The following is a 27,656-nucleotide window of genomic DNA, read 5'->3' on the forward strand; positions in this document are numbered from 1 at the left end:
TACCCTATGATCAATGAGTACAAATATGAAGGTCCACCCATTAATAAGTTAGAACAAGGTTTTTGGTTGAATGAGCTATATCTCCTACTAAATGGAGTGAGAAAGTCAGCTAGCTTGATCATAATTCAGAAAAAAATATATAGTTTTGGTACAGCTGAAAATAAGTAATAGACTTGACCGATCGCCCAAGCGGCTAACGAGCCGATCAGTGGTGAAGAGGATAAAAGTAAAGTAAAAGTAGATGTATAACTATTACAGGTTACATAGCATTATCTCATTACATCGGACAAGTTCACTGCTCTAGGTGGTAATCAATTTAATGAAAATTATTAAAAATGGCACAAACTACAGTATAATAATTATAAATAGGTCATTGCCCGACCATCTCTCATCGTTCGTCCTTGGTTCGAGTTGTGCCACCTGTTGGCCCGAGTCAGATGTGAGAAGGGTGTTATCTACACATCGTATTTTTCCTACAGTACTAACACTGGACAATAAAGTTCATAGTAATTTAAAAAACAACAACAGATAAACCGTCTTATGACTTTGGAGGTGATATGATAACAGTTGGGAAGAAAAGTTATAGGGTCTATAGCAAGCGCACCTCTTTTTCCTATTCAGACTAATAATATATCACATAGAATATATTACATTAGTATGAGATTAAATTATCCATAAAAACGACCAAATATGGTTATTTTGGTGTACCGATAACTTATCTATTTTAAGTTGGGCATTACTAAAGTTGGTGTTTGTTTACTAATGTTCGTCCGATCTTAAGATAGACACAGCTCGGGGCCACGTCACAGTAGTCGTCCCAACTTCCACCAGACACCAAGATGGTCGAGGATGATGATGTTGAGGACAAATATTCTATCGTCTCCACTTCTTCTGAAGAGGAATACATCTTCAAGGAATTCTGCCATGAAAAGTTCGCCAATTCTAAGACGACACCCGCCCTCAGCAAGAAACGCTTTGACAAGATACTCAACTACCTGAAAGAGCCAAATAAGTGTCCTGACAGTAAACTCAAATTTTATATAAAGAAGAATAACTTTTTCAAAATTAGTTTCCCCGACATCGGATTACAAGAGACAATAGGGAAGAAGGATAAGGTGAGCTTAGTACCGAATTTATTAATATATCATAATGGAAAGTTTGTAGTTTCTTGATAGTTTGAGACGAATGTATTATCATTGGCTTAACTTAAGATGGCCTTTTAGGAATGAATATATTTTTGCGTTAGTATTATAGCCTAATGGCCATTTATTACGATATTATTGCTAATTATCTTTAAATTGTGGGAACTGTGTGGTTGTGAGGGGACATAGTTGGTACATAATGCTTGGAGTAAAGTATTGTCTTATACCCGTCTTCACTAACTGTACACAGTAATTATTCCTCCCCACCTGTACTAATTACCAGTTACCATACAGATTATTATTATTATATGTAGCATCTGAAACTTAAATAACTGTACAGACTCTAAACTCAGTTTCTTTAAGTTTAGTTTCAGCTTAAGTTTATCAGTTTGTCCAACTTAAGATGGGCAAAGCTTCTTCCTGATCTTGAACCAAACCAATAATTTAAAACCAATATTTCGTTATCTAAACTTCATCTTAAGTTTAATATTATAACCTACAACTGTTGTAACTTAAAACCTATTATACCTGTATCAGGAATTTTTGGTAAATTTATGGAAAAGCACCGTTCTTTCTTTGGATATTCAAATTAGTTTTTTTCCTATGATTTTTGATGAGTTTCGAGCGAATTTGATTCATCATTCTTGGCGGAAATCACTCGGGTTTTAGATCCCCCCCCCCCCTTTACCCAACAAGGGAAGATGTTCGAAAATTTGAGTTTTTTGTTGGGTAAATCACAGAAACAGGTGATTTCCAATGAAGAACAAGGCAAAATTCGTTCAAAACTCGCCAAAAACCAGGAAAAACATATTTCTAATACAGAAAAAATGTAACCTAACTTAACATATCCCTTTTTACTGTGTAAAAAAAAAAAACCCTAACCTAACCACCCCACATCTTACCTTAATTTGAAGAAGAATCAGGTTCATCGAGGTCGTCACTGTTTGAATCGATTTGAACGTTGTTCGGTATTGCACCGTGTTTTCTAAAATATGAAATGCCCTCACTATTTTTCTTTTGAAACTTGGCAATTGACGTAAAATAATCTCTATCAACGTCGGCACAGCTCTTCAACCTGTTCAGCCATATCTGGTACTGAAAATTCTAATCTCTGCTCCTGACACACCCAAACATTGTTCATTGGCTAAGACAGAAAACTCGTGTCCAATAATAAGTCTCCTCTCGCTATAGCCAATAAGGAACTCCCACACCACCCCCCCCTGCACATGCGCAGTAGACGCTTAAGAAGCGAACACGGAGGTAAAGAGCACTGGCTGAGGGGGGTCAGAGCTTCTCCGTGAGACGTAAACAACAAATAGCGAAACTTGTGACAGACTTACTGTATATCAATAGGTATAATTCTAATGTCAAACGTACATTCACTCTGAAAAGTCATGTTCAAGGCCAACAGATGGCGATTGTAGATATGATCTGTTTTGCGGGTGTATGTCACTTCTAAGTAATTACTAGTAAGGTTATTGGATTATTGACAGTGAATTAGCAATGTATTAATTGGTGCAGTAGGTGTAAGTTATTTGAGATTAACCACTTGATACTATACAGTATATAGTAGGATCTGAAATTTAGCGAGTTTTAGATTCGCGATTCATTTGTTTCGCATCACTTCAAATTTCCAGCCTCTCAAGAATAGTGATTTTCATTACCAGTTTCGCGAGTCATTGTTGAGTGAACAGCGCGCATTGTCATGGTCTTTTGTTATCCGTCGACCCACCGTGTGTTTTTCGTTTACGGCGTAACGGCAGTTAGTTTGAATGAACGAGCGGTGCAGTGACCCCGAATTATATAACCCATTATGTTTTGCGAGATTCTTGTTTAACTATAAACGATTCTTGTGTACCTACATTAGCGATTCTTGTGTATTAACAATAAGTGAAGTGCATAATGTAAATGTCGGGATCAGTTCTGGTGGTAATGATGGCCGTAGAGAAGGTCAACAAGGAAAGCCCCAAGCCAAGTGTGACTACCGTAAGGGGGTCAAGAAGAGGAAATACATACACCCTTGAAATGAAACGACAGATGCTTGAAATGATCAAAAGTGGTGCTCTTACCTGTGAAATCATGCATAGGTTCAACTGCCCCGAATCAACCATACGCTCCCTTAAGAAGAACAAGGAAGTCTTAAATGCTTCTGTGAATGTATTCTCAAGATTTTCTAGTAGCAGGACATTCTCTGATGCTTCACAACGAAACCTACTGTTAGTTATCACAGAACATTACCTTCACAAGTGGGTGGAAAGAAGAAACCGTGAGCAAGGCGACCTGTCTGGGCCACAGATAAGGCATCAGGCACGTGTTTATTATGCTGCAGTTGCACAGAAGAAAGGTGTTAACTCTCCACCACTATTCAATGCTTCTGTTGGTTGGTTGGCTGCCTTTAAGTAGCGTTATGAAGTCAAGTTTGCCCACTACCATGGGGAGAGTGCATCGGCTGATGTAATAGCAGCAGAAAAATATCCACCTGTCTTTCAAGCTCTTGTGAAAGAGGGTGGTTATTGCCGAGACCAGATCTTCAATTGTGACAAAACTGGCATTTTCTGGAAGCACTCACCTCAGTCCACTTTCATTGCCAAGGATGAAAAACAGGCAAGGGGTGTAAAAACTTCAAAGGACAGGATTACAGTTTTATTCACAGCTAATGCAAGTGGAGATTTCTTGATGAAACCCCTGGTTGTTAACTGTGCTGCCCATCCTCGAGCCTACTTTCATGCCAATATGTCGCAGCTCAATGTTTATTGGACGTCTAATAAGAAAGCTTGGGTTACAACATCTTTATGCACCTATTGGTTTGACAAGCACTTTGTTCCTGATGCCCAACAGTACTGCCGGAGGAAGAACATTGACTTCAAAGTGATCATGGACACTCTTAAGTTTATAATTGGACGCCGCCCTAATGTACAAGTTATCATCCGTCCTCCTAACACCATATCGCTTCTGCAGCCACTTGATCATGAATTCATCAGTAATGTTAAACTGTTCTACCATCAGTCACTATAAAAACTTTCGTCAGCAGACAGACTCATTTGAGTTACAACAAATCGAGGCAGAACTCTCTTGACAGTAACCAGGCTCTACCAGCTAACCAGGAGGAGGAGCAGGAGATGGTAGATGACTTGACTCTTAGCACCTCACCACCCTGCAACCGTGAAGTGTTATCAGTTTGTGAATTTTGGAAGAAATATAATATTAAAAATGCAGTGGACAGAATTATTGAGCATGGCGTAAGATTAATGTTGCAACGGTGCTACACGCATGGAAGCCTTTGTTCGCTAACTCTGAGATAAGTGGGGCAGAGCCGACCGCAGCAAGCAGGGAGAGGCAGTCCGTGACGGCGACACTAATGGACTCAGTGGAGGCAGCGCACTCAGTACCAACACTGGGATTTTCAGATGTTCAGGTTGAAAATTTGAAAGAAATCGTTGATCAACATCAGCAGCAACCGACAATTGAAGAATTGTTGGAGGATGATGAAGAACAAGAAGAACAGCAACCAACACAAGAGGATGACTTTAACCCTGGTGAACCTACAACAAGCCAGCTGACTGAGTTGTTCACAAACATCGCACGGCTCGGTGAACAACTAGAAGAATACGATACCAGGTTTCATCCTCTGAACCTTATGTGCTCTGCCCTTGATAAGGGTATGGAGGAATATAAGGCCTTGTACATGTCCCGTGTTAATGCTCGTCAGCAGGCCCTTATTACTCGGTACCTGTGCAAGGCCCAGCCTGTTAATGCCTTGGCAAACATCGCTTTAGGAGATGATGATGATGACACCGAGGATGATATTGAAGTGTTGGGTGACTTACTGGTGGAAGAGCTGCCTCAAGACTTTGGTGGATTTGATGCTGAGGTTAGAGGAGGTGTAGAGGAGGGAGCAGGGAGGAAGCAGTAACCAGCCCTCCCTGCCTCAAAACCCATCAACCAGCCCCGTCAAGCATTTCACTGATTCCATTGAGGGAAGTTATTCTACAGCATGAGTGTATATTAACATTGTTATCAACAATATGTAATGTCATTTTCTCGGTGGGTTGTAGGTCATTATAGGGGGGTTTGGGTGACACCGCGGAACTGATTAGGCTTATTTATATGTATTTCAATGTCATTCGTTTCGCGATTTTAACTTTTGCGACTCTAAAACCAGTAGCAATTAGTCGCAAAACATGAGATCCTACTGTACAGTATTGGCATGACTTTTTTTACCTCATGCCAAAAACCGAAGCGTGACTATTACCTGCACATGCACTGGAATGGCTTCCCTCATCCGTGTGTCTCTCATGAATATTAATGGTCTACCCAATTTCACCAACACTTCTACCTGAACTGCTGACATGCACGTAAAATTATGGAATTGTCAAGCATCTTTTATATAATTCTTTCACAAGCACTCAATTCAACTCATCGTTCCACCCACTGCATTGCCCAACACTTTCATTTCTGTTTTTGTTATCTTTTCTTTTCCAGCATCAACGCAACTATACCTGCTGCAGCAAACTTCCTGTCTAGCGTGAAGCTCTAGTTCGGGTGGGCACACCACTGAGAGTACTCTCCAAGAGTTACTGTCAGAAAAACTCTCGAAAGCTGAAACTAGCAAAAATTTTCTCTCATGTGGACACACACAGGCGAGAAGTATCGAAAATAACTATAGCGAGTCCACTCTCAAGTGGACTCGTCCCTTAACATTAGAAATGTCCAAAGGAGGGCCACGAGACTGGTGCTTGCCCTATGGCACCTCATTTATCCAGAGATTAGAATGCCAATCTTATTTTATAGAATGGGCAAGGGATGAGTTAATTGAAGTTTATAAATATCTCAGAGGTCACTAAAGTACTCAGTCGAGTATCCATACCCAGAGCTGGTGGATGCATGCCCCACGAGGGGGTCACAGCTCAAGGTTGAAGAAGCCACAAGTTCGGAAAATTGTCATGGCAAAGTTTTTCGGAGAGAATTGTAAACTCTGGAACAATCTACCAGAGAGCAAGGGCGAATCCAGGAGGATCTTGGGGGTACGGACCCCCCCCCCCCTTTCTTTAATGCAGTAATGTACTCCGGTGCCTTTGTAGAATAAAAAGTAATTACTATTGACCTCAGAATGTCTCCTAATATCAATTGCACATGGCTTCAATATGCCCATATTGGTCAGATTTAAAAAAAAAATTCTGGGGGGCTTACAGTGCCCCCAAAACCCCCCAGCTGGATGGGCTCGCTCTCCTCCCCCACCCAAAACTTCTTTTGATATTCCTGGATCCGCCCCTGGAGAGTGTTGTGATGTCACTGAGTGTGAGCTCATTCAAGACCAGACTTGACCAACACAGTTATGATTCTGACCTTACTCAGTTGTGTTCTTACCTTGCTAGAGAAAAGGTCATGGCCGATTTAGCTTCCGGGGATTAATTGTCAGTAATAGCGTTGTGAGCAGGTCTGTGTCCTTTTGACGGCCGAGTTAGTGAAGGTCAAGGACGAAAACTTGAAATTAAAGGAAGTGATTGGGAGGATGAAGGAGGAAGACATGAGACAAGGAAAGTCCGTGTCTGACAGACACAGGGTTGTGAGGAGAGGAATGACCAAACTGGTGGTGAGAAAAGGCACCAAGGAAACGACAACAGCTAAGTGTAAAAACTCTTATAGTCCTTTGATAGACGAATTGGACGTTAGCATAGTCAGGGACAGGGCTGACAAGGAAGGTATAAAAAACCTTAATTGTTGGTGATTCCCAGATACGGTACCTGGGAAAATGAAAATAGGATGAGAGTGTGTTTGCCAGGAGCTGGAGTGGGGGATATAGTTGACAGGATGGAAAATATTTTGTCTGGTTATGGGAACAAACCCATTATCTTCCTCAGTGCAGGAGGCAATGCTATTGGCCAGTGTAGGAATGAGGAACTCCTTGATAAGTTCAAGGCAGCTATCGAACATGTTAGGGTGAAGGGAGGGATCCCTATCATATGTGGTGTCCTGCCTAAAAGGAGAGTTGGCAATGAGTGGTTATCAATGGCAGTTGGTGTCAATGGCCGTCTTGACAGATATTGCAAGTCAATATCAGTCTCATTCATTGACAACTGCGACAACTTTTACTGCAGAAGGGACCATTATCCTAGGGATGGGGTACATTTGGGGTAGCAACCCAGGCTGGCTCTCTCAAGAGGCATTTCAAAAGATGTCGAAGTCTTTAAACTGCTAGGGGAACATGTGGGCATGGGGATCGAGGAAACTGCAGTGGGAGCGGGTAAACAAAATGAAGAGTTAAAGAGAACTAGTGCTAGGAATGATGACAAAACTAAATTAGACAGGAAGTTAAACCTAAATGCGACAAAGATAGGACTCGGATCACAGCTAACATAAATGTCTACAACGCAAACTGTAGAAGTATGAGAAACAAAACGGATGAAATCAGGGCGTTGGTACGTACCGAAAAAATCGATACACAATACAGTAGTCCCTCGGTTAACGAATGGTTCGATTAACGAAATTTCGGTTCACAAATTAGCTCCCATAAGGATTTTCAGTTCGATTAACGAATAAAACTTCGATTAACGAAACCCTTACGACAAACACGTTTTGTTGTGAGCATCAGCTGATCAGCTAGTCCGCCAATACAGTAATTGGCTTTATGTTTACATTCGTTTCCAGTAAAGTAAATATCAAGAATGTTGGTCTCTTGTATATTCTTGCATTTTTACATTAAAATTATTGGTCATTCTGAAATTTAGTTAACACATTGATAATATACAGTGCAGAAATTATTATGAAACACGAAGAAGGCATTAGAACCAATGCACTCTGTAAAGAATATGGCATGTCATCATCGACTGCCTCTACAATCAGCAGTTTGATATGTAAACAGAGCTGCCGGGAATATGACACAGTACTCACCTCAAAGTAAGCTAAAATACAGTACTGTACAGTATTCTATTGTTTTTTATTTATTATTATATAGTATACTGTACAGTACAGTACTGTATTTAGTTTATATTTAATGTTTTGTTAATTCTATTACTGGTATACAGTACTTTATATGTGTACTTTTTCTGTGAGTTGGAACCAATTACCCAATATCCCATTGAAATAATAGATTCGGTTAACGAAATTTTTGGTTAACGAACGACTCTGTGGAACGAAGTGTGTTCGTTAACTGAGGGACCACTGTAATAGTATTCACCGAAACATAGATAAACTTACTCAAGTGAGTTACCTGCCAAATACCAAATTGCAGGTTACAAATTATTCCATACCAATAGGCAGATTAGGAAAGGAGGCGGTGTAGCAATCTATGTCAGGGATAATCTGAACTGGGAAATAAATAAGGAAATAAAAACTGAACTGAATACAGAAAATTTGGATATAATTAATCGATGGTAGGGAAAAATGAATGATAGGAGTAATATATAGACCTCCTAATCTGAGTGACTTATTTGGGATGAAATGCACAGGGCATCCAGACATAGCAAAGTCTGTATAGTTGGTGACTTTAACTCTAGTCAAATTGACTGAACCGACCTTACGGGTAACTCCGAATCAGAGGATTTTCTTGAAACAGTCAGGACTGTTTCGTAAGCCAACATATAACCGAACCCACCCGGGGTAATAATATACTCAATTTAGTTCTGTTAAACAGAGAAAACCTCATTATTAATGTCGAGGTAGGGAACGAACTAGCTAACAGTGATCACAAAGAAGTGAGATTCAAAGTTGAACTTAATGTCAGTTGCAAGGAAAATTCCATCAAAGTCCCAGATTTCAGACGGGCAAACTTTGATTGTTTGAAAAGACAGCTGAGAGAAGGAGTATCATGTTTGGGGGTGAATTATATGACCTCACCCAATGAACCCACAGAGGGCGACCTCACTTTACCTGGTGACCTAACAATGATAACCTCACATAAAATGACGGTTGAGGATGACCTGAACACAAGAGCTGAGGTTGACGAGTTCCACAATAATTTAAATAATGAGTTACTTAATGCACAAAGGCAGAATACACCATACAGGACATGTAGATTAAATAACAATGACCCCATATGGATGAATAATTATTTCAAGAATATTATTGGACAAAGGAATGTTACAGGTAGGAGAATAAATCATGAAGTTTACCTTCAAGATTATGAAGTATTGGCCAGTAGGATTAAGACCGAGATAAAAAAAGCCAAGAGGAATAATGAACTGAAGGTAGCAAGGGAGGCAAAGTCAAACCCCCAAGAGATTCTTCCAAATATATCAAACTAAAACACGAGACAAGATTGGACCAGTACCGGCGAGCTAACGGATAACCACGGAGAAATGAGCAATAATCTGAATAGATATTTTTCAACAGTTTTCACCACCGGAAATTTAAACATGATACCCGAGGCATCGACTATACTGTATACAGAGATAGAAAAGAAAATAGATTAAGCGAGGTAGTGATGTTAGTAAGCAAATAGACAAGCTAAAGCCTAATAAGTCACCAAGTCCCAATGAGATATTTGCCAGAGTATTAAAGGAATGTAAGGAGGAGCTTAGTATGCCCTTAGCAAAGTTGTTTAACATGTCCTTAAAAACCGGTGAAGTACCAGAATCCTAGAGGATAGCGAATGTAATACCAATTTTCAAAAAGGGAGATAGATCACTATCCTCTTACTATCATCAAATTAGCTTAGCATCAATTGTAAGCAAATTACTGGAAGCAATAATTTCAAACAACAGTAAACCCCTGCTTTACGCAGTTTCACTTTACGCGTTTCCACGTTTACGCGGTACCCTGCCGAAACCGGAATGCTCACTTTCCGCGGTGTGTGTACCCTTTTACGCGGAGAGCGGCGCGAGCAGGGTGCGCACAAGGTCGCCCAGTCATCAAAACATTACCAAGTTCTTCACCCGCCACCGCCGGCCCAAGTCAGTGATAGTGATAATGATGGTGAGGATATGGACTTTGAGGGGTTTGACAAAGAGGCCCTGCAAGCGTCTGTGGTGGATAGTGATACAATTGATACAAGTGATACAGGTGAGGGCCAATAATCTGCCCTCTGCCTCGGAACCAACCCCTCCATCCCCGTGTGCCCAGCCATCTTTTCTACTAGTGTAAGTGTTAAAAAACCTAACATTATTGATATTTCTCTTAATTATTAATTGTGTGTGCATACCATCATAAAATTAAGAAGTTATTTTTACTACAATGTAGGTATTGTGTCTGAAAAAGTGGAGTTTGGGGGTTGGCCCAGTCTCTATTTCAATTAATCCCATATGTTATGTTGTTCACTTTACGCGTTTCTCACTTTACGCGGGCCGCCGTGGGTTCAATTGACCGCGTAAAGTGAGGGTTCACTGTATTCAAAATCACCTGGAGAAGCACAAATTAATCAATGATTCTCAACATGGCTTCACAAGTGGGCATTCATGTCTGACTAATCTATTAACATTCTTTTCAGCCGTTTTCGAATCAGTGGACGACTGGCAAGATTATAATGTGGTATATCCCGACTTTTGCAAAGCTTTCAACAGAGTCCTCCATGAGAGACTAATACAAAAAGTGGAGGCTCATGGGATTAGAGGAGATAATCTAAAATGGATTAGGGTGTGGTTACAGGACAGGAAACAGCGAGTAAGCATTAACGGTACTAAATCCAATTGGGGTAACATCACTAGTGGAGTACCCCAAGGCTCAGTACTTGGACCATTACTATTTATTATATACATAAACTACATAGATATAGGTGTAGACAGCAACAGAAGTAAATTTGCTGATGGCACTAAAATATGACGTGTAATTAAATCTGACGAGGACTCCTCAAAACTACAGGAAGATCTAAACTAATTTTTCGAATGGTCTGAAAAATGGCAGATGAAATTTAATGTGGACAAATGTAAAGTACTTAGTCTAAGAGATGTAAACAGAGAAACCAGATACCAGATGAACAACATTGTTGAAGAGAAATCAGACTGAGAAAAATTTAGGAGTAATGATAAATAGGAATCTTAAGACAAGTAAACAATGTGTATTTGCTCGAAAAAAGGCTAATAAAGTACAGTACTTGGGTTCATACAAAGGAGTGTTAGTTACAAGACCAGCGAGGTCATCCTAAAACTATATCTTGCACGTGTGAGCCCTCACTTGGATTACACAGTTCAGTTCGGATCACCGTACTACAGAATGGATATAGAATCCCTAGAAAGAATTCTGAGGAGAATGACAAGACTAATCCCAGGCATTAGGAACCCTGAGTACAGAGACAGGTTAAAGCATCTGAATTTGCACTCCCTTGAGAGATGTAAATTGAGAGGTGATGTGATCAAGGTGTATTAATGGAAGTCAGGGCTAAACAAAGGTACTCAAACTATTGAACCAGGAGCGAACTCATATCAATGGTTTTAAATTGGACAAATTTAGATTTAGGCGCAAAATAGGTAAATATTGGTTTGGAAATAGAGTAGTGGATGATTGGAACAAGTTACCAACATCATCATTAACTCAAATATGCTGGATAGCTTCAAACATAGGTTGGATGGATATATGACCGATAGAGATTGGGTGTAAACGGGCTGCCCAGTATGGGCCAATAGGCCCGCTGCAGTTTCCTCCATTCTTATGTTCTTATGGTGCAGATATATTCTGGAGCCAGTACATGCCCTGTACTTGCCAGCAGTGTGTAAGAGACGTGACTGAACACCCAAGCAGCTAACGAGCTGAAAAGTGGCTTAGAGGATAAAGTAAAGTAAAGATTTCATCACTTACTAACCATTCAGGTAGTCGGTCTGTTCTTTGTTACAATCTTCATTGTCTACAGGTTATTACTGTACTTCAAAGTCTTCATTTTTTCTTACAGGATAATTCACTAAAGAGAGTAGTGTGTTATGAGGAGTTTTACAGCGTCATCAAGAACTACCATGAAAATGTGGTGGAACACGCTCCTGCGAGGAAAACTTTCAAAGCGGTAAGAGGCGACCTTATAGTTGAGGAGGCTGGGCTGTGTGTAGGCAGAATGGGCTCAACTCATAGCATGGATAGGTGTGAATAATCTTCCTTGTACAGTATCTGTACTTAAAATTCATTGTCTTGTGGGAATTAAATTTTTCTTATGTTAACTGAATACTTGTATCCATTGTTGACCAGGTAATTCCCATCCCAGACACCCATCTGAATTACACACCCAGGTAGTGCTTCTGCTCTTTGCAGTTTACACCCAAACTCTTGATATATCTACAACTTTTAATGAGGTTATTGATCACAAATCATAGCATGTCCTACAAGTCACAAGTACCAATGTATTAGTGTCTGACCACATGGTCTTGTGACTAGGTATGTTGCCCCCTTGGGTGTAATAAATTAATTAAATAATAAGTCCAACATGACTAAAGAGACACCCAGAAGCAGCAGATGCAGGTAGTGGGGTGTTAAGATTGAGATAAGTCACAATGTCAGGAAAAACCTCATTATATTCATTCCATCCCTGGGCATGCCAAGATTTTTATTTTTATTAATATTTTTATTTATTTATTTTTTTTTTTTTGCGGGGATTAGCCCAGCCGGGCACAGGTCACTGACCCACATCGGGGCCTGGGGGCAAAATGTAATAATAATAATAATTCATAGTAAATAAAAATTTTAATAAAAATAAAATAAGCCGTTTTTTTCTAAAAACCAGTTTTTGTGATATAGCTCGAATGCGACGATCAGCAATGCTACCTAGGTATGTTAATTCCTAGACAATTCGCCAGGCCAACATACAGGCAATTAAAACATCTAATAATTACTTAATAAGTAATATTAGGACACGTCGCTACCTGGCATTTAATTGCTATTTTGAAAGTCCCTCCTTCAACCAGCCTCCGTGCGCCCTGCAAAGCTCATCTCTTGCCTGGCGTTTCAGCTATAAAATAATTGAGACCCTGCAATTGTGTGTAAATGAAGCAGAAAGACAGATGAGCAACCTGGGACTTTGTCACAATTTTTGTGATGCCATACAGTGGTCCCTCGGTTAACGAGCACAATCCGTTCTAGAAGGTTGCTCGTTAACCGAAAAACTCGTTAACTGAAACCATTGTTTCAATGGGTTTTTGGGTAATTGGTTCCAGCTCACCGAAAATTGCCTAAATTCAACAAAAAAGGTAGAAAAGTACACTTACTTTGAGGTGTGTATGTAGAAGGCTCCTGGATGATGATGATGATGGGAATTAGAATGGGGGTGGAGGAGAAGGGAGAAGAGAAGGCATTGGGGTGGAAGAGAAGTCACCCCATGGTGCCATTTCACCCATAAAATTTTAGTTCTCTTGGTGTAATTCAAGATTGTTTTCTTTAAGTCAACACTGCACTGCATTATATATTGTCAATATGTAAAATAAATTTCAAAATGACCAATAAATTGCTTGCACACAGAAAAAAAGCATTTAGTTGAAGAGTCTCAAGCAAGATGTTACCTCCACTGAAAAGACACAAAGACTGACGCCTGTATAGTGTGTTGAGAGGCTGGATGGAGCTCATAAAACTAGTTTCATTACCTTCAATTATGTTCAATAATTGTTAAAATGACTAAAAAATTTAATATTAAACTTTTAAAATTATTGAATAGTATAAACTTCTTGATATTTGCCAAAATGGTAAGGAATTTAAGCCCTAGAACTGATTACTGTATTGGTGGACTAATACAGTTGGTGGACCGCCAAATGCAAGCGAAAACATGTTCTGGTCGGCTCGTAAGAAACTCGTTAATCGAGGGATTGCTCGTTAATCGAAATCTCATTAACCGAGGCGCTCGTTAACCGAGGGACCACTGTATAACAGCAGGGTTTACCATTAGAAAACGCCTTATGCTTCCAATATCTTCCCAGGCGGTATACAAAGGTCAACTGATGTCTAATGAGAAGACCAAGCTCCTGAAGGAAAGGTGTGGAAGAAGAGAGGGGATTTGATGGGGGAGGGGGGGGTATAAGAGGTTAGGCTGGGTGAGGTGGGTGGTCAAGGTGTTAATGGACACAAGAAGATCAAAGGGAAAGTTCGCTGACATGGCCACTGCCACCTGACCCGATGTCGCCTCACCTCATGAGACCTTTAGGTATGTGACCGCGTGGTGTCTCCCCACACCCACGGCGCACCCTTCACAGCCTACCCACACCATTCCCTCCACCCACATAACTCTTTTACTATGGTTAATAATTAATTAATTAAAAAATATAATGGTATTAGTTTTCATGTAATGAGTAATAATTTTTTTTTTTTCAATTGGAGTAAAAGTATTTTAAAACCATGCTTAAGTAAAAGTACAGTACTAAAAAAAATAGTATTGAAATTTTTAAAAAGTGAATACCCAAAAATGTTACTCGAGTACAGTACTCTGGTAAATTTATTTAGTTACTTTACAACTCGGGTTATGGCTTTAAATTCTGTCTACCAAGCTACCAATTGTAGTCTACCGGTATACAGTACAGGGTACTTGTCAATTTCATTGCATCACGTAGAAGGTCCCCAGGAATTACCGGTAACGGTGTTTTGGAAGATAGTGTAGTTATAAAATTTGCAAAACTAGAAGAATTTTTAATGCATATTGCACAGCTACATATCACTGAATTCCCACAGCCTGTCATACCTAGCTTCTTTGCCAGTCAAAGTCCCAGAGATATTAGAATGCCTGCAGGTGCCAAGCTTATACTATAGATGGGCAAGGGTGACTTAATTGAAGTTTATAAACATCTCAGAGGACACTACTCAGTCGAGTGGCCATACCTTGAGCTGGTGGATACCCGCCCCACGAAGGGTCACATCTCTAGGTTGAAGAAGCCCAAGTCCAGAAAATTGTGAGGGCAAACTTTTTCGGAGTGTTGTGATGTCACCGAATGCGAACTCATTCAAGACGAGACTTGACCGCCACTCGCGCAGTTACAGATACATTCTGGAGCCAGTACATGTCAACAGTGTGTAACAGACGTAACCGACTGCCCAAACAGCTAATGAGCTGATCAGTGAAGAGGATAAAAGTGTACTGCACTGAGTGCATTTGAAGACCAGACCACTGAATCTTTACCCTCAATGGGCTGGCCTGAAGGATTTGATTCCATTTAGTTTTAGTCATTTGCTTTGTTACAGGGGAGTAGTCACATTTCATGATCAAGTTGGTTGATGAATTACAGTAAAGTATAATGAAGAGGTTCTGCTCTTTATCTAGGTTTACAGTAGGCAAGCCCAGGAAGAAGGCTCTTACTGGTATGGTTAGCCTACCACTAGCATGTGCAATACAGTACTTGTGTTATTTGTGAATTACATTTTATTTATTTATTTACCAGTATTTATATTTTTGTGTTTGAATTATTTCACTTGGCAAGTATAATAAACTGTCATGATATATGTTCTTACAATTTAAAATCAGTACATGATCCATTATGCATGCTGCAGATCCAGGAGCAGTATGCCCTTATACCCAGAGAAGCTGTTGAGAAATACTGCAGCATCTGTACTGTATGTCAGCAGAGAGGTGCCCAGAAGAACACTGCCCCACTCAAACATGATATTGCTAAAGGAATCAGAAAATGTCGTCAGGTTGGTAACTTTAATACACTTGAACTTAATCTAACATGATGCGGATTAAGTATGTGTGTGTTAGCTTTGTTCACTTGCCACTAGTGTGTGATTTCTCATTGTTGTCTGTTTTATTTTTATATCATTTTTTGTATCAGAAGTTAGTTGTAATATAGATATGGGAATGATAATTTTTTTATAGCAGGACATTGACTCAAAGGTGATCACTAAGGAGAAAATACACTACATGCATCTTGAGGTACAGGAGGCCAAGGCTGGGTCTATTAGGATGGAGGGAAATCTCAGGATATATGATCAATAAAATAATATACTGTACTGTATATCGTCAAGGAAAGTTAATGCTGATTGATTTTTTTTTTTACAAATCAATTTTTACATTACATTATTGTAGGCTGTGGTTAGCAGGTGTGGTTAGCTAACATTTTCTCATGATCAGCAGTCTAGCCCATGTAACCAATCCAGCTGACTTTCTCTTTAGGCACTGGATATTATCACATTCCACAATACAGTGTGACTTTTTCGAAGTCTTGCTGTTGTTTTTGTGAATATTGAACTTAATTTCCATATGAAAATAATTAACTTGTGTTAAACTCTACACAAAAAACGGCTGTTAGTATGGAGCAGCTTGGGGGATCAGTAGAGAGGGTACTGGTCAACCCATCATGAAACATTCCCACATGAGTCAGCCCGTGTGTGTGTGTGTGAACCACAGTCTCATATGTAGGGGACATTAATTTATTTGTAACAGTAAAGTTGGCTCACTGGATGTTACCACTATCAGGTAACAATAATGGTGGTTTAATACAGTCACATACGTACAGTACATGCTAGACTAAGTTTAATATCTGATAATGGAATATACTGTGCCTTTCACCAGTGGGGTTTACTCATTGAGAGGTTACAATGGGAAGTGTCCATTCAATGGAGACATCACTCTACTTAACCCCCGGGTTAGGGTGCCGCTGGCAGTACTCCCCCCCCATGTGGGGGTAAATTGAGAAAAATCAAAACTTTTCCACAAATAATTTTTAACCTTTTTAAATGATAAAACAATAAAAAATAAGTAAGAAAAACTATACAGGTATCCCCCGGGTTACAGAAGGTATGTGCCCTTGAAAATTTATCCCTAACGTATAATTCCGTAACGCAAAACCAATTTTCCGATTGACTTCTATTATATAATTGGAGATGCGTTCCAAAGGAAATATTTTCGACAAAAATACGTAATACGAACACATTTATGAATGAAAAAAAAAAATTTCTACCACATACATTGATTATTTTATGATATAATATGATAGTAAATATACAAAACACTTGAATTTAACTTACCACAAACGATGTTGAGTGCTGCGTTAGGTGAGTTGATGAGGTAAGGTGGTGCAATTGTACTGGGAGGGAGACGGAGGAGTACCACTGGCTCCTGCCTCGCCCTGTACAGCATTGTAGCAACCACCAAGATATCCACACAAAATAAATTTTATAATTTCTGTGAATTTTTTCTAATAGTACTGAAAAAAAAAATTACTTAAAAATTTACCCAATTTTCGTAAGGGCGAATTTACGTAACCCGGGGGATGCCTGTATATTGACCCTCTAGAAACTTCCTTGGCAGTGCTGAAGGAGGGAGAAGGGTTGGATATAAGGGGACTGTTGTTTTGACAGCTGAGCTCGTGGTCACCTACTCACTTACCAGCTATTTTTAGCTTGCCTTTGTGTCCGAGATGGCCAATAATGCATATATTTACTGATTATAATACTTATTTGCTATAAATAATTAATTTAGAATATTTTATTTGCATTATTTTTCATAAAAAGTGCTTGGCAGCTCACATGCAGTCAGTTGCCAGGCTGTCTGGCTGTCTTTGTGTTTGGTAGAGCAAGTAATGAATAAAATAATAATTCAACAATAAATACATTTATAACATAATCATAGCATTATTTTCTAGTAATACTACATGCCATTACAACTACTGGTATACACTAATTTTAGCAATATTGCTTTGATGCAACATGATAAAATGAACAAACAATGGAAATGAAACAAACAAAAGTAGGTAATTACATTCAGGACGCTTCCCTGTGGCCAAGCGTATGGCGTGACAGGCAAATAGTCACCCTGGAATCTGATAACCTGCACTGGGCATTTAAACACTGGCGGGAAATGGCACGTCTTAGTATGTCACCCGGGGCGTAAGGGTGGCAACCTGTGGTGTAATGGTCAGCATACTCTCCTCGCAAGTGAACGGACCCGAGTTCGATCCTCGGGCAGGGTGAAACTATGGACAAGTTTCTTTACGCCATTTGCCTCTGTCTACCCAGCAGTAATTGGGAACCTGGATGTTAATCGATTTGCGGATCGTATTCCGGGGTAATGGTTAGCCAGTGCAATTGGCGAGCTGTCTGATCTTCTCGGACTATTCCTTGACACTGGGTCATGCAGCTCGTTGTGTTGGCGGCAGCATCTACACCTTAAACAAATTCACGCCTAGGTGGCCCTTGGGCTGGCCATCCTCGTTACACGAGGGGCAACCATTATTTATATTTTATTTAAGGGTTAATTAAGTAAACATCTTGAGTAACACCGTCCTTGTACAGGGACCAAATTAGATACAGTATGATGTTACCTCTTGTTAATATTCCTCTTAACTTAATTTTTTTTTTTCCAGGTTAAATTTAGATGTAAAGTTCTTGGAGAGTTTAAGCTAGTCCTGGTTGTTCGTGATGACCTCAAGATGGGTAAAGGCAAAGTTGCAGTGCAGGTGTGTAGAGGATAATTTACTCATAGTGAACATTTACCTGATCTATATGTACTTCAGTAAACAATATTTATGTGAACTGCAAAATTTGAATTCAAGACTGTACTTTTTCTTGACGTTCATTCCTCATTGTCATCAACGTTTTACAGGAATTTTCACTTTCCTTATGTGTAACAGAAAGCATAATGTAAAGGCGGATGATTAGATAAACCAACATAAAACATTTTACTTAAGAACTTTAAACATTAATGCCAGAACTGTGATAGAGTAAAATTATACAATAGAGAGTTTAGAGAAGGTTCTCATTTTGCTGCTCCTTGGTATTTACAACAATGTGTTACAATGTTAATGTTTCTTAAAAGAAATGATAACTTATGAATTAATAGGAAGGTAATGAAATATATTCAGGTTTGGTGTTAAGATAATTTTACATGAGGAATCATATTATGATGTTTGTATATGGTAATCACCTATGTTCTCTCCACAGTGTTGTCACGCGACTCTGAAAGCTTACAAACAGATACAAAAGATGAATCCCAAAGTGCTAAGAGCCTGGGAGATGAATGGACAGCCCAAGGTAACACTTCATCACCAGAATTGTAAAGTAACTAAATAAATTTACTTGAGTACTGTACTCAAGTAACATTTTTGAGTATACAGTATTTACTTTTAAAAAAGTACTAAAATTATTTAGTTCTTTTACTTAAATGTTTTTTTTTAATTCTTTTACTCCAATACCTGTACAATTGAAAAAACAAAAATCGTTACTTGTTACATGCAAATTAATATGTGTGGTTGGAGGGTACGGTGTGGGTGTGGGGAGACTCCACGTAGTCATGTACCCGGAGGTTTTGTGAGATGAAGTACATGTACAGTGGTCCCTCGGTTAACGAACACAATTCGTTCCAGAAGGTCGTTCGTTAACCGAATCCATTGTTTCAATGGGATATTGGGGAATTGGTTCCAGCTCACCGAAAAGTACATACAAAGTAAAAAAAAATGCAGTAAAGTACACTTACTTTGAGGTGTGTATGTAGAGGGTTCCTGGTTGATGATGATGATGGGAATTAGAAGTGGGGTGGAGGAGAGGGGAAAAGAGAGGGAAGTGGGGATGGAGGAGAAATCACCTTTCAGGGAACCATGCAGTCATTTCACCAATAAATTTTTTTAGTACACTAGGTGTAATTCAAGATTATTTTCTTTAAATCAATACTGCACTGCACTATATATTATCAATATGTTAACTAAAGCTCAGAATGACCAATAATTTCAATGAAAAATGCAAAAATATTCAAGACACCAACAAAATAGATGCTCTCTCCATTGTAAACAAAGCCTCAACTGACGCCTTGTGACTGACTCACTCATCTGATGGGCGCACAACAAACTAGTTCCCTGTACTGCATATATTATCAATATGTTAAATAAATGTTAAAATGACTCATAATTTTAATATAAAACATGCAAAAATATTAAATAGCACAACTTTATTGATATTTACTCCACTGGAGACGAATGTAAACATAGAACAGATTACTGAATGGGCAGACTAGCCCATCAGCTGATGCTCACAACAAAACGTGATTTTCGTAAGGTTTTCGTTAATCGAATTTTTGTTCATTAATCGAATTGAAGATTCTTATGGAAGGTAATTCGTTAACCGAAATTTCGTTAACTGAACCGTTCGTTAACCGAGGGACCACTGTACCTAAAATGAATTTCAAAGAGGCTGTGATTCTAAAATGCTTTACATAATCCCATCTTAGATATAAAGCATGTTTCTGTACATATGTGTGAGACTGATTGTATTTAAAATTCTGCTTAAATATCTAAGTATCACTGCCCCCCCCCCCCAAGCACCTGCCAGATGTAACGCAGTGTGAAAAATTCAGCCACTCAGCAATTAGAACTGAAGTAATGTCACCACAGCTACATCCCAATTAGAGGGACAGTTCACTGCGAGTCTTAGTCATACTCAGTCGCTATGGAGGCAACAATCATTCAAAACTCAACTGAAGGAGCTTGATAGCTACTTAGCATTCCCAGGGGATAGAATGAAGCTACTGAGGTCTTTCCTGACATTGTGACTTATCTCTCAAGTGTAACACCCCACTACCTGCATCTGTTTAGTCATGCTGGGTTCATTATTTATTGTTTAATTAATTTATTACACCCCAGGGGAAAACAAAACCTAGTCACAAGACCATGTGGTCAGACACTTAAGCATTGTACACACCAAGATACATTGTCTAGAAACAGCCGTGCAACATTGTTTCTGGACTGTTGCGCGACAATCCAGAAACAGTCTTGTGACGGTTCAGAAACACTTGGGAGACACAGCAACATTGTTTCTGGACTCTCTAGCAACTATTGCGAAATAGTCCAGAAACAATTGGTAAACTTTGTTGCTGGACTGTCTCACGATTGTTCCGCAACAGTCGCGAGCAGTCCTGAAACACTGTTGCACGTCCAGACCAAGCTAGAGCGATGAATTGGCGGTAAGAGCAGTCAACGTCGTCATAGCGGTGGATGCACACGTGGCCTCTGTGGCGGGCCTGTGTTGTTATTTCCTTAGAAGAAAGAATGCTGAGAATAAGGAAAAGACACCGAGACAATGGTGGATGAAGAAATTTTTTGATGAAGGAACAACATATGGAGAGAAACTAATGACAAACCTGAAACTAGAAGATGCAGCTGGATTTAGAAACTTTTTAAGAACAACAGCTTCAGATTTTGAAATATTACTGAAAATGGTTGGTCCCAAAATCACAAAGTCAAATACAAACTATCGAGCCTCAATCCCTGCCAAAATACGCTTAGCAGTAGCATTAAGGGATCTTGCCTGTGGGGACTTATTTACAAGCCTGATACATACCTTCAAAGTGTCAAAACAGTCAATATCTGCCATCGTTCCAGAAGTGTGTGATGCTCTCATTGATGCCCTTTAGGAATTTTTAAAAGTAAGTTTATTAAAATATTTGACATTGTTAAGGGAGAAATTAATACTAAATGAAATTGCATAAAAAAACTGGGAAAATCCTCTATTGTGCCGTGCACATATCAATTACACACACCTACCTATAATACTATTCGTTGTTTTTCTTAAAAAAAATTTCTTCAAATTGAGCAACTTTGTATCATGTTTCCCATATAGGATGGGAAACAAGAAACATCCGAAATCGTGTTTCTGGACTGTTGCGAGAAACACGCATCAAATTTGGATTTTTCTGAAACAGCCTCGAAACAGTCCAGAGACAATGTTGCGCAACAACGTATCTCAGTGTGTACGCGGCCTAATACAGTGGTACTCGTATCTCGCAGGACATGCTATGACTTGTAATATGGAGACAACATTGATATTATTTAAGGACAATGGGAGTTAGCGCCCACCAAGACGTGGGTAGTGTACACGTATTAAATCTAAATTATTACGAATAAGTAGGTGGTGACAAAGTGGCTAGTGACTCTCCCTTTGGTAGGAGGTCCCTGACAATGAGACAGTCAAGGCAATACAGTAGTGTTGAAGGGTGTTAGCATTGGGACATTTACAGAGTTTACAGGAAGAGAAGTGCAGGTTACTCCCACCTCAGATACTTGCCATATAAATCTGTATCCTAACCTAATGCGAGCAGAGGCAACATTATGTCTACGGACTTTAAGTCCACATCGACGATACTTTTGTGGATAAGGAAGAAAGTGATCATAGTGTTGGGTGGATATATTTTCAGCCCGTTCACTATCCCTGCAATGGATTGTTGGGAGAAGAGAGGCTGAACGTATTCTGTTTTGGTAGGTCATGCTGTCAATAGAAAGATTTGCAAATAAACATGTGTAATGCTATGTGTTTTTTATCTTTATCTTTAGTTAACTAGTTTTTGGGTAATTTACTGTGGATTTACTTTAATATTTGAGACAACAATTTTGTTGTTAGTTATTATTTTGAGTACTTTATGAATGAGATACTTTTTTACTTCTACTTGAGTACATTGAACTTTGGATACTTTTACTTCTACTTGAGTAACATTTTGCCAATGTAACAATAGTCTTACTTAGGTAACTAAGTCCGGTTTCTTTTTACAATTCTGTTCGTCACAAATAATGTGTTGGACTTGATATGTAGTATTATTCTTTGGAATGATGAAAATGAGTAGATAAGAGAGACAGTTTCCACAAGTTGGGGGCAGGTGGTGCTGGGGACAACTTGGAATAGCTTGGTTTGTATATGAATTGTCTGGGTAATGTTATCACCAGTGGATCCTGGTGTCCATCTCATATAAAGAATTACTTGTTAGTATTAAAAATTTTGAGTACACACACTCCAAAAAGTATCTTTATGGAGGGGTCTGATGAATTTAAAAATGAATGCTACAACTCCTGTTGTCTTGGTAGGGTTGTCAAAATCCTTTATCTGTTGTCATATTATCAAACAAAAATGTTTAAAAATACCTTTTGGAGTGAGTGTAGAAGTAGTGTTAGTCAGGCTTAAAAAATTACCCAATTTTCCCAACAGGTGATATTGAAAGTAAATGACGAAGCCACCATGATGGATGTGACCTCACTGGCCATGGATGCTGGGATGATCACAAGCCTCATCCACGACGCCGGCTGCTCACAAATTGCCCCCGAGTCGCCCACGGTGTTAGGCTTAGGACCCGGCTCTGTAGAAGTGCTCGACCAAATTACTGGACATCTAAAACAATATTAGTGATTACTGTACAAAAGATACAGGTATACCTCAATAACCAACGCTTATGCGGACTGCAAGAGTCAACGGACAGCAAATCGAAATTTTTTTAATCCATAAATCCCATAAGAATATAACGAATTCAGGAGTTTAGGGACCAGCCAACCCCAAAAATTCACATCTACCCTTTTGATATATCTCTGTCATTCAGACTGTCACCAAGAAAAAAGCAGACATATAAAGCATGCATAATAAGCATTAAGTATGGAATGTAAGCTTAAATTGAGACTGTTACTCACCAGTATTGAAGCATTAAGTCACATAATCGTCATTCAGCCCCTCTGGCTGATGCTGTGGCTACTGTTTCTGCCATTAAGAGTTTTAAAAGATATCCCCACATACCGGTATTTCAAAAACAATTATGGGCTAGTGGAAATTTCTGTGGGCTGACAGAAAATGTTTAGATTCAGTAGGCCTGCTAACATGTGCACACCATCACTATGTTAAAGTTCCATGCCTATAAACCCATTCTATATGGCTACTGGAGAAATACAGTCATCTGCAGACATAATAAATGGCTTCTCTCATAATGAATTTTTTTGTTTGGTTATAAAAGTAGTACTACAATATGTAATGGAGGGAGGAGGAAGCGAACGATAACGGAGACATTACCCTCCATACAATGTATCCTTTTATTCTCAAGTCAAAATACAAATTATATATATTATCATTTTTTCTGTTATTGAAGACTATTGTATATTATTTATGACGTATCATACACCATAAGAGGCTGATCATGGTATAATATAATAATAATGGATCATAATCAGTTCAAAAGTTGGCCTTGACGATATTTGGCGGGAAGGGGAGAGATTGCCTTCTGATACATCTTGTTCTTTTAATTTTAAATCATATTATAAATTGTCATATTTTTTTCTATTTAATATATATTATTTATGAAGAAACATTAAAGAAACATACACCATAAGAGGCTGATCATACAAGAGTGTAATAATGACTAAATAACAACAAACTGGCAAACTGCGGACCCCTCCCCCTCCCTCCGTAAGAGTGGCCAGGGAAGGGGATTTGTTTGTGATTCGGCTTGTGTTTTAAGCCAAATTATAATACTGTTTGTAATTATTTATGATGAAACATACATCATAATAGGCTGATCATACAAGAATACAGGTACTACATAATAATGAATAAATAAAAACAGTCCCACACGTCGAGTGTTCATCTTGTACCTATTAGCGCTCATTAGGCCTATATCAAATCTGATTAGACCACACTATCCCCATTTAAGACTATATTACTCTACTTAAAACACTAGCCATCATTTATGGGTTAAACAAAAGAGTAAATATTGCTGGGCATGACTGCATAACACAAAGTCGAAGAGAAGAAAAAGGTGAAAATGTAAGAGAAAGAGAACAATATATACACTGTAGAGTCTTATTAAAAAATTAAAATCTACACAATCATGGCCAAAATTCGCACAACACGACCGCACGCCAAACGCAGTCGGTGAAACTTGTGGGGGTATTTTCCTAATATATGCAAAGTGGCAGTTAAGAGGACATTGTTTTAGGAGGTATACCTGTATTGATGTTAATAGTTTTCCATTTGTATATATACAATAATGTATTATCACCGTAAGTGACTTAACACAGTAGTTATTACTGTAAGGAATTTTGTAAAAGTTTTGGTTCTTTTATGATGAGTGTCAAGAAAGCTATGAAGATCATTTTTTGTAGTACCTGTAGTACAAATAGTGGTGGCAATCACATTGGTAGTACAGTATTAAAAGTAGCAGTTGTTGTAGTAGTACAGTACTGTAATAGTATTAGTCATATTAATATTATTAATAGCAGTTGTATTAATAGTATGTAGTATTAATAGTCATAGTCATAGTATTAGTGGTAGTTGGGGGAGTGTTGGTATTTTCTGTACAGCTAAAAAAAAATGAACTGAAAATTATAAAATTAACATTTTAGTCACATACATTCATTAACCTCATGTCCTTGGGGTTTATGTTTAGGATACCTCTAATTGACACCGCTGTGAGTGGGTACCTCACTTCAGCTGGGGTAATGAGGGCAGTTGAGTGCAGTGGCGGCCATATTGCCTCCTGGTGCACCGAGGCTCAGTGTACAGTTTCCGTAATGCTCCTAATGGGTCATCAGGCTTATGACGTCCACTCTTACCTTTAGCATACTACTGTCTGGGGAAAATTCCTTGGCACAATAGTAAACACTTTTAATATCTTCATCGCTCCAAGTCATTTTTTTATGGAGTTGTCTCTTTCATGTAGATGTTACTGGAAGTGTGGAAGAACAGTACCTTGCTCTCCCACCCCCGGACATTTATGGCTACCCACATTAACACTAGGAGACATATCTGAAGAAACATTATGCTAAAGCTGACATAAGTCACTGATGTTGTCACCAAATTGGCTACAAATAGACCCTTACTAATACAGGTAGTAGAAGTAGCAGAAAAATAGTAGTAGTATATGTACAGTGCTAGCAACAGGAAGGTTGAGGCATATCCCACTACAGTAAACCTTCGAAGATCCGGACCCGGGAAATTCAGATTTCGGAAGATCTGGACAAAAAATTTTGGGATTCTGGGCTAAGAAGCCTCCTAGAAGTTTCCCTAAGAAACATTTCCAAACCAGAGCAAAGAACAATTTAGTCCCGTGGGCGCTGCTTGACCCGTCAGTTGGTTGGACACAGGTGCCCAAGGCGGGAAACATAAACAGAGTTATCATAGGTAAATGCATGGTTAAATATGGTAATTTGTTTATCACTACATTAGTACTGTATTTTTGGTGTTTCTTATATCATTTATTATTTGCCGGAAAATTCGGACAATCGGCTTTTCCGGACAGGTGGTTCCCCCCTTTTACTCCGGATCTTCGAGGGTTCACTGTACTGTAATTGGGTTATCGATTTTCCTTGCAAATTTCTGGAATAAAAGCCATTAGTGCCCTAAGTGTGTGTGTGTTTAAGGAATTATATCAGGGACTAGAAGTGTTATTGCTTTACATTCATTTGGGTATTTCTGAGTGACCAGATGCCCCAACCTTAGAGTGTCTTTCATTTTAATGCTCTTTGTGTATACGTAGTACTGTACTGTATTACAGTACAGTGTTTTTAGTGTAAAGGCAATAGTGTCAGTGTCTTTCTACACAAGGTCCCTGTTGAGTTGGCAGTCATTCATATGGGATTGTCTGTCAGGATATAGATGTTCTGGGAGGCAAACTTCATTTCCTATGTTTTATGATTTTGATTATGAAGGAGGTGATTTAGTTACGAGATGCTTTCTACCCAGGATGGACAAACAGGTGAAGTTAAAGGTACCATTTTTTTTGCCCAGTGTCTGGAATAGAACTGTTAGGTGGCTGCTAAATTACATTCCTCTAAAACCAGATAGTCTTTTGATGACCTTCACATCCACCTACATGTAGATCTGTGACTTCTGGCTATCACAGTCCCATTGCTGTTGTCACCCACCTATTGTTACAGGGCTCGACATAGTTGGTGGAACCCTCAGTAAAAGCCTGCACGCGATAACTTTTGCTTAGGGGAAATGACACTGAGGGCACATACTGCACCAACACAAACTTGATTAGGTGGAGAACTCTGATCCTGGAGCTGTGAAAGAATCAGTTGAGAGATTACTTATACAGTACATATTTCTCCACCATTGAAGGCTTTGTGTTGAATTATGTGTCTGAAACTTACCCTCTGACTTGAGAGTGATAGAGAAGCAGTTTTATTGATAAACACTGCATGGCTACATATGGTACATAAAGCACATGTTTTCATAAATGTTGTTTGCTATGGTGGCCTTACCAAGAATACTGTTAAGTACCATGAGCCACATACCTCTGAGAACCATTGGAACATGTGAACTCCATCACAGCAAAGATCATGATCCGTTGACTACAGTATTGCCCTGCTAGTTTTGCTCAGCCACAAGATGAAACACTACAGTGCTGTGAGTAACAATACCTCTTATCATTAAACTTAAACACACAGTTGAAAAACCTGCTGAACACTCAAGGACAAAGAGTATGAATTTATTAACCAGCATAATAATAGGATATACAAACTGTCTTGTGAATATTTGCATAACTTTTGTATTTCAGTGAACGAACATTATGTTTAACAGTACGTACAAGGTGGGAACAGTAATTTAACAACCAGCACTTGATTACAGTAAATCAGTGCAATAGATCAAAAGGCAGATATGGTCATGGCATCGGTGAACATTTTTTGTTGAACCATCTACTACTGTTGGAAGGTTTAGTTCACCATCCTACACAGGGCAGTATCCAAAGCATGAGGGGGGAGGGGGCAGTATTAAACAAAACCCACAATAGACACCCACCAATTCATGATGCCGAGGCTAATGTACAGTTTTAATCACATCTTTCATAGGCCCCTAACCTAGTCACAGAATTCTTAAGTCTAAAAATCAAATATATTATCTACAGTAGAGTATGCTTGTATATATAATTTTTTTTCTGGGATAATC

The 27,656-nt window shown here is 39.0% G+C and overlaps 1 protein-coding gene across 3 annotated transcripts; it reads left to right on the forward strand.

The window, feature by feature from the left end:
• The first annotated feature begins 692 nt into the window (after positions 1–692).
• On the forward strand, positions 693–26,544 carry LOC121861549 (peptidyl-tRNA hydrolase 2, mitochondrial-like). Of its 3 annotated transcripts, XM_042359415.1 has the most exons (6): positions 730–1,115; positions 11,962–12,069; positions 15,522–15,665; positions 18,335–18,427; positions 18,912–19,001; positions 22,935–26,544. In XM_042359415.1, the coding sequence occupies exons 1-6, from the start codon at positions 840–842 to the stop codon at positions 23,127–23,129; spliced, it is 906 nt and encodes a 301-aa protein (XP_042215349.1). In that variant the 5' UTR covers positions 730–839; the 3' UTR covers positions 23,130–26,544. The 3 variants fall into 3 exon arrangements, with proteins under 3 accessions (XP_042215350.1, XP_042215351.1, XP_042215349.1); XM_042359416.1 differs by lacking the exon at positions 18,335–18,427 and having other exon boundaries at positions 693–1,115; XM_042359417.1 differs by lacking the exon at positions 11,962–12,069 and having other exon boundaries at positions 694–1,115.
• Positions 26,545–27,656: the final 1,112 nt, after the last annotated feature.

The sequence above is a fragment of the Homarus americanus genome, unplaced genomic scaffold, assembly GCF_018991925.1.
Source record: "Homarus americanus isolate GMGI-L3 unplaced genomic scaffold, GMGI_Hamer_2.0 scaffold24260, whole genome shotgun sequence".
Lineage (NCBI taxonomy): Eukaryota > Metazoa > Arthropoda > Malacostraca > Decapoda > Nephropidae > Homarus > Homarus americanus.